Source organism: Perognathus longimembris, chromosome 17 (genome assembly GCF_023159225.1).
Source record: "Perognathus longimembris pacificus isolate PPM17 chromosome 17, ASM2315922v1, whole genome shotgun sequence".
Lineage (NCBI taxonomy): Eukaryota > Metazoa > Chordata > Mammalia > Rodentia > Heteromyidae > Perognathus > Perognathus longimembris.
The window spans coordinates 40,593,682-40,605,795 of record NC_063177.1 but is presented as its reverse complement, the minus strand read 5'-3'; the positions used below and the strand labels follow the sequence as shown (position 1 = coordinate 40,605,795).

The following is a 12,114-nucleotide window of genomic DNA, read 5'->3' as shown; positions in this document are numbered from 1 at the left end:
TGAACTCAGGGCCTGAGCACTGTCCCTGGCTTCTTTTTTCTCAAGGCTAGCACTCTGCCACTTGAGCCACAGTGCCACTTCTGGCCATTTTCTATATATGTGGTGCTGAGGAATCGAACCCAGGGCTTCATGTAAACGAGGCAAGCACTCTTGCCACTAGACCATATTCCCAGCCCCTCTTGAGACTCTTATCTTCAGTTAACCACCAAAAAAGCCAGAAGTGGCGCTGTGGCTCAAGTGGTAGAGTGCTAGTTTTGAGCAAAAAGAAGCCAGGGACAGTGCTCAGACCCTGAGTCTAAGCTGCAGGACTGGCAAAATAAACAAAACAAAAACAAGGTATGTATATATGTATATAGACACACACATTATCTCTCTCTATTCTCTCTCTCCTTCCTCTCCCTCCCTTTCCTTCTTCCTTGCTCTCTTTCTCCCCTACCCCTCTTGTGCTGGTCCTGGGGCTTGAACTCAGAACTGGGTGCTGTTCTTAGCTTTCTTGTTCAAGGCTAGCACTCTACCACATGAGCCACAGCTCCAGTTCCAGCTTTTTTTTTTTTCTTTTTAAAAAATAGTTAATTGGGGATAGGAATCAGAAGTTTTCTTCTCTGGCTGGCTTGGAGCTGTGATCCTCAGACTTCAGCATCCTGAGTAGCTAGGAGTATAGGTGTGGGCCACTGGCGCCTGCCTATCAATACATACATATTCTCATGAATCTAGTTTGTTATTAATTACAACAAAGCAATTCAATAATGTTTATTGGATTATTGCTTTTCAAGAAAATAATATATCATGAGCACCTTGTCATTTGTAGAACTATACATTTTGTTTTCTTTTTTGTGTGGTTTTGAAGCCAGAGCCTCTCACATTCTGAGTACATGCTTTAATTCTCAACTACACACTCTAGCCCTGGACTTAACTTTTTTCTCTCTCTTAATTTTTTTTTTTTTGTTGTTGTTGTTGGCTGTGGGGCTTGGACTTGGGGCCTGGGTGCTGTCCCTGAGCTCTTTTGCTCAAGGCTAGCACTCTGCCACTTTGAGCCACAGTGCCACTTCCGGTTTTCTGGTGGTTAATTGGAGATAAGAGTTTCACAGACTTTTCTGCCAGGGCTGGCTTTGAACCACAAATCCTCAGATCTCAGCCCCCTGAGGAGCTTGGATTACAGGTGTAAGCCACCAGCAACTGTGGATTTAATTGATTTTTTAACAACATTTCATTTTATTATAAACAATCTCCTATGCTCATTTTGGAGCCCAATAATATTTATTTGCTGATAATACATTTTTGCTAGTGGAATTGCTGGGTTTGACAAACTGTTCAGGTTTAATCACATATACTCTTGTTGTGTCTCAAGGGGTGGTGTAGTGAGGAAGGCTGGCACCACAGGGACTGGCAGTCTTTCAGGTTCCTGGGCCTGCCCTTATTTGAAGGCCCTGGTCTGTCACCACCATATCCTGGCTTTCTCCAGGCTTTTCTTTCTTCACTGGCATGGATGTAAAGTACCAGATCAGAAATGGCAAGTCAGAGACCTAGCCAAGGAATGCATTTCTAGCTTCATCCTCCAACAGAGGCTTGTGGTCTGCAGCCCCTATGAATCTATCCCAGTCCCCACCCCATCATCTCTCCCTGGAGGGCGTGTTAGGAAGCAGCTTAGGCAGGCAAAGATTGCACCATCCAGGGGTTTGAAAAAGATGTGGAGGAAGCGGGGAGAACAAAGTCTGCTTCCCAAAGGCCAAAGCCCCAAGAGCCAGTTCCCCATGCCCGTAGCTCTTCTTCCATTAGGAAGCCTGGGACTCCAATCCCTTCCCTTCCAGCCCCTCTGCAGCCCAACCTTCTACAGGACTCTGGCCCTTTAAGAAGCTGTCACGGTGGCGCTGCTAGCCCCGCCCAGCAAGGGGAGGGGCAGACGGGGAGGGGAGGGTTCGCGGTGGTTGAAGCGGGGGGGGGGGGGGAGGTTGGGGGGGGTGAAGCTGGGTCTATTTTTAGCTCGGGACCGGGTCACGTGACGGGAGTGACGTCTCCGAATGTTGTTGTTGGTGGCGGCGGCGAGCGGAGCCGGAGGAGCCGCCGCAAAGATGGAGGAGCCGTCGAGGAGGCGCTGCCGCTGCTGCCGCCGCCGCTGCTGCCGCCGCCGCCCGCGAAGCCGGAGCTCGAGCCGCAGCGGGTGAGCGCGTCGCACCCACTGGGATCCAACCTTCTCGTGGGGCGGGGGGGGACCCGGGACTCCAGGCGGCTCCCCCTTCGCCCGCCGTCGCTGCCCGCGGGCTCCCCGCGCTCGCGCCGCGCTCCGCGCCCCCCTTGCCTTCCTCCTGGCGCTCGCCCGGTGCCAGCCGGCGGGCGCCCTCCCCTCGGGAGCGTCGCCAGCCTCGGAGCCGGGCCTCGGGCTTGCTGCGCGCGCCCCTCCCCAGCCCTCCCTCCGGTGCAGGGCGCCTTCTCTGCAGGTAAGGGAGGGGCGATCTTCCCGCGCCCCCGAATCGCCCCGAGACCGGCGGGGACGTCTGATTTGTCCCCTCCCCAGCGGCGCGTGTGGCGCTGCAGAATGATTTCAGCCCTGCACCCGGATTCTGGGTAGATTCCCCCCCCCCTCTTCGCCGGACACCCTTTTTCTCGGTACTCTGAGGTGAAGGGCGCTGCCCACCCACAGAGCTTCGCCCCGTCGCTACGAACGCATCTTGGTTTATGTCCTTGACTTCCGTGCAGGAGGAGGGGGACTGGGGGGGTGTCCCACCTTACTTCCCTCTCCTATTATTCTCACTCCCTCGCCTGGGAGGTGTTACTGCGTTTGTTCCTGCTCTCTTCTGTCTGACACCCTGGAGCTAGGGAGATAATTTGGAGCTTCCCCCTCCTTGTCGGGGTGGATGCCTGCGGGCCCCCCCCCCCCCCATTTTTCATCCTAGGTCTGTGTCTCACGGTGGTAGGCGCACTGGTTGACTGTGCCTTGTTAACTTGGGGGTGGGGGGGGGAGGCAGCTCCTCTACCCCACCCTTCCCTGGGGCCCTGGGGAAGATGAGAACTGGCTGGATGATATGTAATTAATCTGGGAATGGGAGGGGGGCAGTGAGGGGAAATGAGAGTGCTTCTTTTGGGAGTGGAGGTGACCACCTGATATTCCTGTCTTTGGTCTTCTGAGAGGAGTTGTGTCCCTAAAGAGGAAGGGTAGCAGCTGCAGTTTCTTTAGAAAGGGGGGTTGTGAAAGGGACCCACCACTCTGACAGTGACTGCTATGCTTCTGGGACATGGAATTAGTTTTGGAGCCTGTGGTGGTAGTGGTGGTGGGGTTGTGGTTAGGTTCAGGGTCCATGGGGAGAGGAAGTTGGAGCTAGATCATAGAAACAAAAGGAGGCGGGAGATGTTAGGGTCTTGGCCAGAGGACCCCTGGCCCTGTTCCCTGAAGGACTGGTTCTGGGGGCTAGGTCCTACCTTGGATCTCCTCTTAGATTTTGAAGGTGTTGGCAGAGAGAATCCTCAGTTTCCCGAGCCTATGCTGCTTGTTGAGATGTTGGGCTGGGCTGGGATGTGGATGAGCCATCTTGGGGGCTGCCTGTTTCTTCATTCCAGACTTCCCTCCTTCCTTTCCCTCCCTCAGCACAAAGCTTGGGGGGAGATCTTGGTTTGCCTCCTTTCTCTTTTCTTAAATACTCTCTTTTCCTCTTCCCACTTGAACTTGGATTTGCACTACATCTTGATGAGGCAGGTGGGGGCGGGGGTCTCTCTGAGTTAGAAGCCCCCAGCACCTCCACTCTGCCTTGGGATTGTGTACATCTTCGTGGCCAGAGAGACAGATCCCAGGTGCAAGTTACCTGGGAGCTGGGGAAGAGAAAGTGTTTGCTGTGGGCAAGCTTTCCCGGTCCCTGTATAGCTTTCTACTTTTGCTGGATGTGTAATCTGGAGTGGGGGACAACAGTATCCCATGCTCCACCCACCTCATGTAGATGCAGAAACAAAGGTTTGCTTTCCCTTTCCTCGGGGTGGCATCTTAACTGTGTGCTTACAAATGGGGCCTGGAAATGGTGTGTGTGGGGGGTCATTTGTGTTTCTGCACAGCGGGGGAGGGGGATCAGCCACGGGAGCTGGGGGTAGTGCAGTCAATGCTGAAGTACCAGCTGCTCTTTAATAATTAATTCTTCCTACTCACATCCCTTTGAGGAGGGATGTCTGGAACACGGCATCAGGCTCAGCCAGCCTGCTAGAGGATGCACTTCTGTTGGTGGTGGTTGGAGGGGGGTGAGGGAAAGACAGGGAGTGGGGGCCGTTCTTGGCATTTTTGGAGCACTGTCTTTTGCTCATGAATGAAAACCTGATGCAGCCAGTGAGGGGGCCTATTGTAGCCGACTTAGGCTAATTAAACTTTCTATGCCTTTCTTCTTCCCCCACCCCACCTCAGCCCAGCCCTTTCTTGAATGGGAACCCTGTCTGGTAGTGCTGGGGAGTGGGTATCATTCTGTCTGAGGTTTTAGGGCAAACAGACCCCTTCCTCTGCCCTCTGCCTCCGCCTCTTCCCCTCCCCCCCTTTTTTTTTCTAGAAATAGAAGCCTCCTCCATCTGGCTTGTGCAGATGCCTGGAGCTGCGTCTGAGCAGACAAACAGAAATGGGCCGATTGCAAAAATGAATTTGTCAGCCCGGTGCCTTTTTTCCTCTCTTGTTGTCTTCCTCCTTTCCCTAGGTTGGGGCTTGGACATGTAAGTCAGCACCCTGCATGGCTCTTATCCTCCCGGTTTTCTGTTGGCTCAGTTTGGGAGAGACACAAGGCAATAGAAGCTCTCAGAGGCTGGAGAAAGTGGGCTCCTATGGCTATGATCAGGAGTCAAGATGAGGAGCACTTGGTGCCTTTGGATGGGATTGTCTGGGTTTGGTGCTTTCTCTTGCAATCATTGGGGCAAGCGAAGCTAATATCAGACTCACAGGACTGCTTGACCCTGCTGCCTATGGACTGGGCAGTGGCCCTGGCCTAGGATCTCAGGTCGTGGGCCTGCCTTTTGCAGGGCCAGAGCTGTTTGTTGTTTGGGTGGCATGGAGGTACTAGAGTCCAGGCACTGGAGAGGCCTTCCAAGGCCAGCCTGACACCTGGAATTTAGAGGGAATTGTTTGAGGGACAAGATCCCTGCAGGGTAGCATCGTGAACCTGTGGCCTTTGGGACATTGCATGGCTCTAGCCTGCCTCACTGGGCTGTGCTTCTCCACCCTGGCAGTTTTTCTTGCTCACAGATAGAGTAGGAGGGTTTCCCTGGGTTTTCTGCCCTACCTCCTATAGCTTAGCCAAAGCCTATAGGATAAGATCCTGCCCTTACTGCATTCTTCTTACTCTGCTGTCTTGGCTTGGAAGGTGGGTTTGCCTCCTGTAGTGATGTAGAGATCTGTCTGGAAGAAAGTTGTCCCACCAGAGTGAGGGGAGCAGGGTCTGCCTGAAGGTCTACCTACTTTGAGGTCTTAGAAGCTGGGCTCCTCACTGGTTTGGTCCAGGAGCCACATAGTTCCTGGTCTGCAGCTCAGGTTTTGAACATGAGGTTGCCCTCTTTCCCCTTTGTGCCCCACCCCAGACAAGAATCTGTGCCTGTCCTGATCAGGGACAGGCCATGAACATGGCTTTGTTTCCCAAGAAGCCCTAGCCTGTGACTCTCTCGTTCATTTGGGAGGCATTAATTAATTAATTTTTGCCAGTACTGGGGCTTGAACTCTGGACCTGAGTGCTCTTTTTGCTCAAGGCTACCAGTTGAGCCACAGCTCCAGTTTTGGACTTTCCTGTGATTAATTGGAGATAAGAGACACATAGACTTTCCTTTCTGCCTGGGCTGCCTTAGAACCACCATTATCAGATCTCGGCCTCCTGAGTAGCTAGGATTACATGCGTGAGCCACCAGCACCTGGCTGTTTATTTTATGTTTTCGAGACAGTCTCACTATATAGCCCAGGATGGCCTTAAACTCACCATCTTAGATCCAGGCAGATTCTCTGCTGGTCGGTAGGGGCCCAGGGGTACTTCTGGGTCTTATAGAGTGGGGAGAAGTAGGGCCTAGCTGGGTTTTAAGATCATTGTGAGTTGAAGGAGCGGCCCCCTGCCTTTTCTTCCCAGTTAATGAGAATCAGCACCTTTAAGACCCAGAGTGAAGCTAGGAATGGGAGGGGGATAGGGTCTGAGTGTAATTTTTGTTCTGTTGCCATCCGACCCTTCTGAGTGCCCCCCTCCCCCCCAAAGTTGCCTCTCACTAAGGAGATGGGTTGGACTGCCCAAGCTCCTGTCAGTCGTGGGAACTTCTGAACCTGTGTTCCCCAGCCCACGGGAAAGGGTGTGAGCAGGACTGGGCGCCAGCCCTGGTGTGGGCACTGACTGAGCTACCTGCCCACACGGGCCCTGCCAGGGCACTAACAGCCCCACCTGCTGCATTCCTGAAGTTGGCCCCAGCCCTGCTTAACCTCCTTTGTCCTTACCCCACACCTGTGCCTGTTGGAGCCACCTGGCCCCTTCAGCCCTGACCCCTCATTCTGAATGAACCTTCCTGTAGCTATAGAGTCCAAATCCTGTGGGTGGGAACAGAAAGCAGCAGGCCCAGGACCTCTGGGTCTTCTCTGTGCATGTTGTGAGCATGTTTTTAGGTCCCTGCCATAGCTGATTTCTGGGTTTGTGGGCACCACCTGAACCCTACCCTTGAGAATCCTTGATGAGAATTCGAGGCTTACTGAGAATTAATCCTGCCAGGAGGTGGGGCTCTCCAGGAGGCAGAGCTGATGCCTACTGGAGGCTTGGGGAGCTGTCAGGTTAGGACTTAAACATCTAGCAGCTCTGGGCATCCTCTATTGGTGGGCCTGCCTTCATTTGGAAGTGTATGAATGAGATCATGTCTGGGTGGATCATGAGCCGCTTAGGGAAGGGCCCAGGTGGGCGCATGCCTAGTGTATGAGGTTTAAGGACTAACTCTGGGGCTGGGGACAGTTTAGCAAACCCTTAGTCATTTTTTTTTTTTCCTTTGCTAGTCCTGGGCCTTGAACTCAGGGCCTGGACTCTGTCCCTGAATCTCTTTGTACTCAAGACTAGAGCTCTACTATTTGAGCCACAATGCTCCTTCTGGCTTTTCTTCTTTTTTTTTTTTTTTTGGCCAGTCCTGGGGCTTGGACTCAGGGCCTGAGCACTGTCCTTGGCTTCTTTTTGCTCAAGGCTAGCACTGTGCCGTTTGAGCCACAGCGCCACTTCTGGCCATTTTCTGTATATGTGGTGCTGGGGAATTGAACCCAGGGCCTCATGTACACGAGGCAAGCGCTCTTGCCACTAGGCCATATCCCCAGCCCCATCCTTCTGGCTTTTCTGTTTATGTGGTACTGAGGAATGGAACCCAGGGCTTCATGCATGCTAGGTAAGCACTCTACCGCTAGGCCACCTTCCCAGCCCCTCTTGGTCCTTTAATATAGCCTCCATTACTATTCTGTCCTTGGCTGCCATGAGTGCCTTGTATAAATTGTTAAAAGGTGTCCCTTGTTCTGGTGGGCTCAGCATGTGTCAGGTTATGGCTTAGCAGGCAGAACACAAGCTGTACATAAATCCCTGGGCTTACATTCTGCACCCCCCCACCCCCCCCATCCCCCAGGCTGGGGTACTAGATCTAGGATGGATGTCTCTGACTTTCCTAGTTCCTGGAAACACATTCTTGTGCATTGATCTGTTGTTAAGTTGGATGATGGGGATGGGATGGGGACAGAGACAGAGCACGTCTGCATTTCCAGAGGTGAGTGGTAAAAGCTCAGGAGGCCTGGAAAAGATGACTGCCCCCCCCCCCCCACACCGTGAGTCCCAGTTTAGGCTAAACTAGAGCTGGGTTCTAGTCTCTCCTTAAACTTCTGCCATGGTCTTCAGATCATCCTTGTGTTTCCCACTGCGGTGTATAGTGGCTGGAAGCAACCTACCTGAGCTTCTTTGATAACTCCTGCTTCACATTGGGCACTCTAGGAGTCTGTAAATTCTCCTCACCTGGCAGTGGGCATCGATGCCTGCAAAGGAGTTGGTTTGACTGTGGACTCTGTAGTCATTTTCTATCGTTGGAGCACTCGGAGCTTCACCAGTTAGGAAGAGGAGAGACTAAAGTCTGGTCTAGTTCCACTACTTCCTTCTGTGCTCTAGAGCAGGTGTCCCTTCCCTGATGTCCCCAGATGTCAACTGACTGCTCCAAGGTTCCCTTTGGTGGATTTCTGAGTTGGGTGCCTCTAACCCTGCTCCATCTCTCCCCAGGGTCGCTGTTCTGAGTGCCTGACTGCCTCGCCCCGAAGGATGGCCTTGGATGGGTATTAGAGGCACGGGGACCCGGGCTCCTGTCCCGTTCGTCTGTCTGTTATCATCGTCTGTCTCTCTTGACATCATCGCAGCTTCACCCCCTCCTGTCCCAGCCCCCAGCGCCAGCTTCCTGCAGGCCCAGAGCCGGCATGAACTCTCCCAACGAGTCGGGTAAGAGCTGGGAGGATGGACGAGCCCCCTGGGGCAGATTTGGATGGAATGGGCTATGTGGGTTTCCTGCCCAGGCCAGCTGACTGCCAGTGTCTGAGCTGTCAGGGAACCAGGGCCATCAGGAGTGGAGAAGCATTGCAAGGAATGGACAGAGGCCAGCCATAAGGTTGGCTGGGAATTGACAGCCTGGCAGGGCTTGGGTCCATTGCTGCTCCATGTTGGCCCTCAGTTTCAGAGCCTTTGGTTCCTACTGCACCCTGCTCTGTGGTTCAGACCATGCAGGCCTGAGAGGTATGTGTTCCAGAATCTCTGGACAGTCTATGGTAGTGTTAGTAACATCTTACTATAGCTAAATACCCATCTTCCTTCTTATGGTAGCTAGAATGTAGAGTGTTTCTGCTGAGATCCATACTGGTTTTATTTTATTTTTATTTTTGGTTGTACTGGGGTTTGAACTTAGGGCCTGCACTTACTAGACAGGTGCTTTAGCACTGAGACACACTTCTAGCCCTTTTTTGCTTTATTTATTTTTAGAATAGGGTCTCTCATTTTGCCCAGGACAAATTTTTGGCAGTTATTCACCTACCTATATCTCTTGTATAGGTGTAGCTTAGATTATAGGTATAAACCACCACGTCCAGCTTATTGGTTGAGATGTGGTCTCCCAACTTTTTTTCCCCAGTCTGTGCTTGAACTACCATCCTTCTGATTTCCACCTCCCAAGTAGAGGCATAAATTATAGGCATGTACCACCACACCCAACTTTATATACTTTTTTCTTGGTGGAGGTTTTCAGAGCTCTGGGCCTTAATTTCTGTGCTCGAGCGTGTGGTACTATGGTAGAAGTAGAGGGATGTGATGTACTCTATGGAGTCTAGGTAGACTTGCCCTCTTTCTTTTGGGCACTGAGCATAGGGATTCCTCATCTGAGGTCTTTTACTCTGAGATTTCCCATTCCCCTCTGCTAGGATGCTGCCTGGTCTTGCCAGAAATAGTCTAGGGTGGGACTTCAGGCTGCTTTGTATATGGGTGGGACTGGACGTGTGCCCATGAGGATGTGTCCAACTAGCCTGAGCTGGACCCTCAGGACTTTCCCAGGAGGGTCACAGGTCAGTGTGGTCAGGGTAATAACTGCCTTCTTTCCTCAGCTGTCTCCTTCTGCCCAGTCTGAGAAGCTGAGTCCATCTTGCTCAACTTTAACCCTCCACAGCCCATCATCTCCCTGCATGTTTTTCTCTAGGAGTGTCTGGATGGACTTTTTCCCTTCATTTAGAGACAGGGAAATTGGAGGCTGGGATGAAAACTCATCTTCTGAATGGTCCAGAAGCAGCAACAGGGAGGAATCCAGACAGGCCAACCCCACTTTACTCCCCATGGTCTTCAGGGTGTGTGGTTTCCCTCAGGTCCTACCTGTGTTCTTCCTTTCATCTGATCTGTAGGAGCTATGTCAGGTGCTGTCTCAAATGCTGGCTTCCTCTTTATCCTCGTAGGCCAAATGGAAAAGACAGGAGAGGCCGGGTAGATAGATGTTCATCAGTCCCTCTCCTGTGGCAGTCAGACACTGCTCCTCTGGTCAGTTGTGATAGAAGTAGTGCTGGCTGCTCTCTTCTGAGCTATGATACTGCCCTTCCCAGGAGCCCTTTCCAGGCTTGCTTCACGTTGGGGCTAGGATCTGACCCTTGGCCAGGGGCACAGAGACTGCTCATTATGTATTTGTTGTTGGCTTAGGGAGGATATTTGCTACTTGTGGGGTTTGATTTCCTTACAGTGAAAGTTGTAAAAATCTACTCAAGATTGATGATGTTATTGAGTTACTGTGTTAGATGCTGATGCTGGTGATCTCTTTTCTTTGTAGGCACCTTTTTTGGCTGGATTTGAACTCAGGGCCTTTGTACTCACTCATCTTGCTGCTGAGCTGTTGCTACTTGAGTCATGCCTCCAGCCTTGCTTTTTTGTCAGTTGTGGGGCTTGAACTCAGGGACTGGAAGCTGTTCCTGAGCTCTTTCGCTCAAAGCTATTGTTCTACCACTTTGAGCCACAGCACCCCTTCTGGTTTTCTGGTGTTTTATTGGAGATAAGAGCCTAATGGACTTGTCTAGGCTGGCTTTGAACTACAATACTTAAATCATTGCCTCCTGAGTAGCTAGGATTATAGGCATGAGCCACTGGTGCCAGGCAGCCCTACCTTTTTTTTTTTTTTTTTTTTTTTTTTTTTTTTGCCAGTCTTGGCACTTGGACTCAGGGCCTGAACATTGTCCCTAGCTTCTTTTTGCTCAAGGCTAGCACTCTGCCACTTGAGCCACAGTGCCACTTCTGGCCTTTTCTATATATGTGATGCTGAGGAATCGAACCCAGGGCTTCATGTATTCGAGGCAAGCGCTCTTGTCACTAGGCCATATTCCCAGCCCCAGCCCTACTTTTATGCTAGTTATTTTGGAGATAAGAGCCTGCCCAGGCTGGCCTCAAATCACTGTTCTCTGGACCTCAGTCTCCTGAATAGCTCTAGAGTTATATGTGAGAGCCACCATTGCCCAGCTTGCAGCCAGCAGGAGTGTGGTGGTTTCTGAAGGTGTCCACTAGCTTGGGATCTGCTGCCCAGCCCTGGTAGGGTGGCCTCCTGAACAGGCCTGTGTCATTGGCTTTGCTTCTACGCTGGCCTTCCAACTCCCCCCAGCAGGGGGAGATGCTGTCTTCCCTATGTTTGGGAGGGAGGGAACACAGAAGGTAGAGTACAAGGGGTCTAAGGATCTGGGACCTTGTTTTGGGTTGTTGAGAGGCTTCAAAACTGGGGTTACTTGGAGCCTGTGGTTTATGTCTGCAATCCTAGCTTCTCAGGATGCTGAGATATGAGGATTATGGTTCCAAGCCAGATGGGACAGGAAAGTCCGTAAGTCTCTTATCTCTAATTAACCACCCCAAAGCTGGAAGTAGAGCTGTAGCTCAGAGTGGTAGAACACAAGCCTTGAGAGAAAAAAACTTAGTGATAGTACCCAGGCTCTGGGTTCAAGCTGCAGGACTGGCACTGAAAAAAAAAAGACTGGGGTCATTACTTGAGGTTAGCCTGCTGAGGCCCTTCCCATAGAGTTTTACTGGGGTTGTGGGAGCAGCTTGAATTGTGAGGTTCTAGCTAGCTCTTCCTCTTTGAGAGGAGTGGTTCAGTGTCAGCTGTTGTTAGAATTCAAGTTAGCATTTGGACTGGGGCTGCATGTGCCCAATGCAAGAGCCTGAGACCCTTCAATGTCTTGAGACCCCACAGAAGTAAAATAAATCATGAATTGTAGCCAGAGCATGTGGGGTCTGCTTTTCTGTGGTTCCCTTGCAGAGATCTCCAAGTAGGAAAGGTATAAAGTTATAGGGCAGACAACAGAGGCTGATGATGAATGTGGTTAGTCCTCAGGGCCCAGGGGTGGAGGTGGGGGTAGCTTCTGAACATCTCTCACCTATCCCTATACCCCCAAATACTTCTCTTTCACTAGGCCCCAGAGCAGCGGGGCTGGGTAATGAATGGCAAGGAGTTTTCTGCTATTCCTCTGGTTGCTCTCAATGCCTCTAAACACAGGCGCTTTTCAGTAGGTCCTTGCTGAGCAACACCAACTGTGGGAACAGGAAGGGGAGAGAAGGTCCATTCCTGCTCTCTTAGCAAGCAAGTCAGTGAGCATGTTTCGGGTGAGGACTGGCAGATGGAGACTGA

General features: G+C 51.7%; 1 protein-coding gene across 3 annotated transcripts in view; it reads left to right on the top strand.

Annotated features, from left to right (window-relative positions):
* Positions 1–2,004: 2,004 nt before the first annotated feature.
* Positions 2,005–12,114, top strand: part of Hdac5 (histone deacetylase 5) — a 37,570-nt gene continuing 27,460 nt past the window's right edge. For all 3 annotated transcript variants that reach the window (XM_048367007.1, XM_048367006.1, XM_048367005.1), the window contains exons 1-2: positions 2,005–2,158; positions 8,211–8,423. In XM_048367007.1, the coding sequence (XP_048222964.1) occupies positions 8,402–8,423 (22 nt within the window). In that variant the 5' untranslated portion in view covers positions 2,005–2,158; positions 8,211–8,401. The remainder of the gene's footprint in view (positions 2,159–8,210; positions 8,424–12,114) is intronic.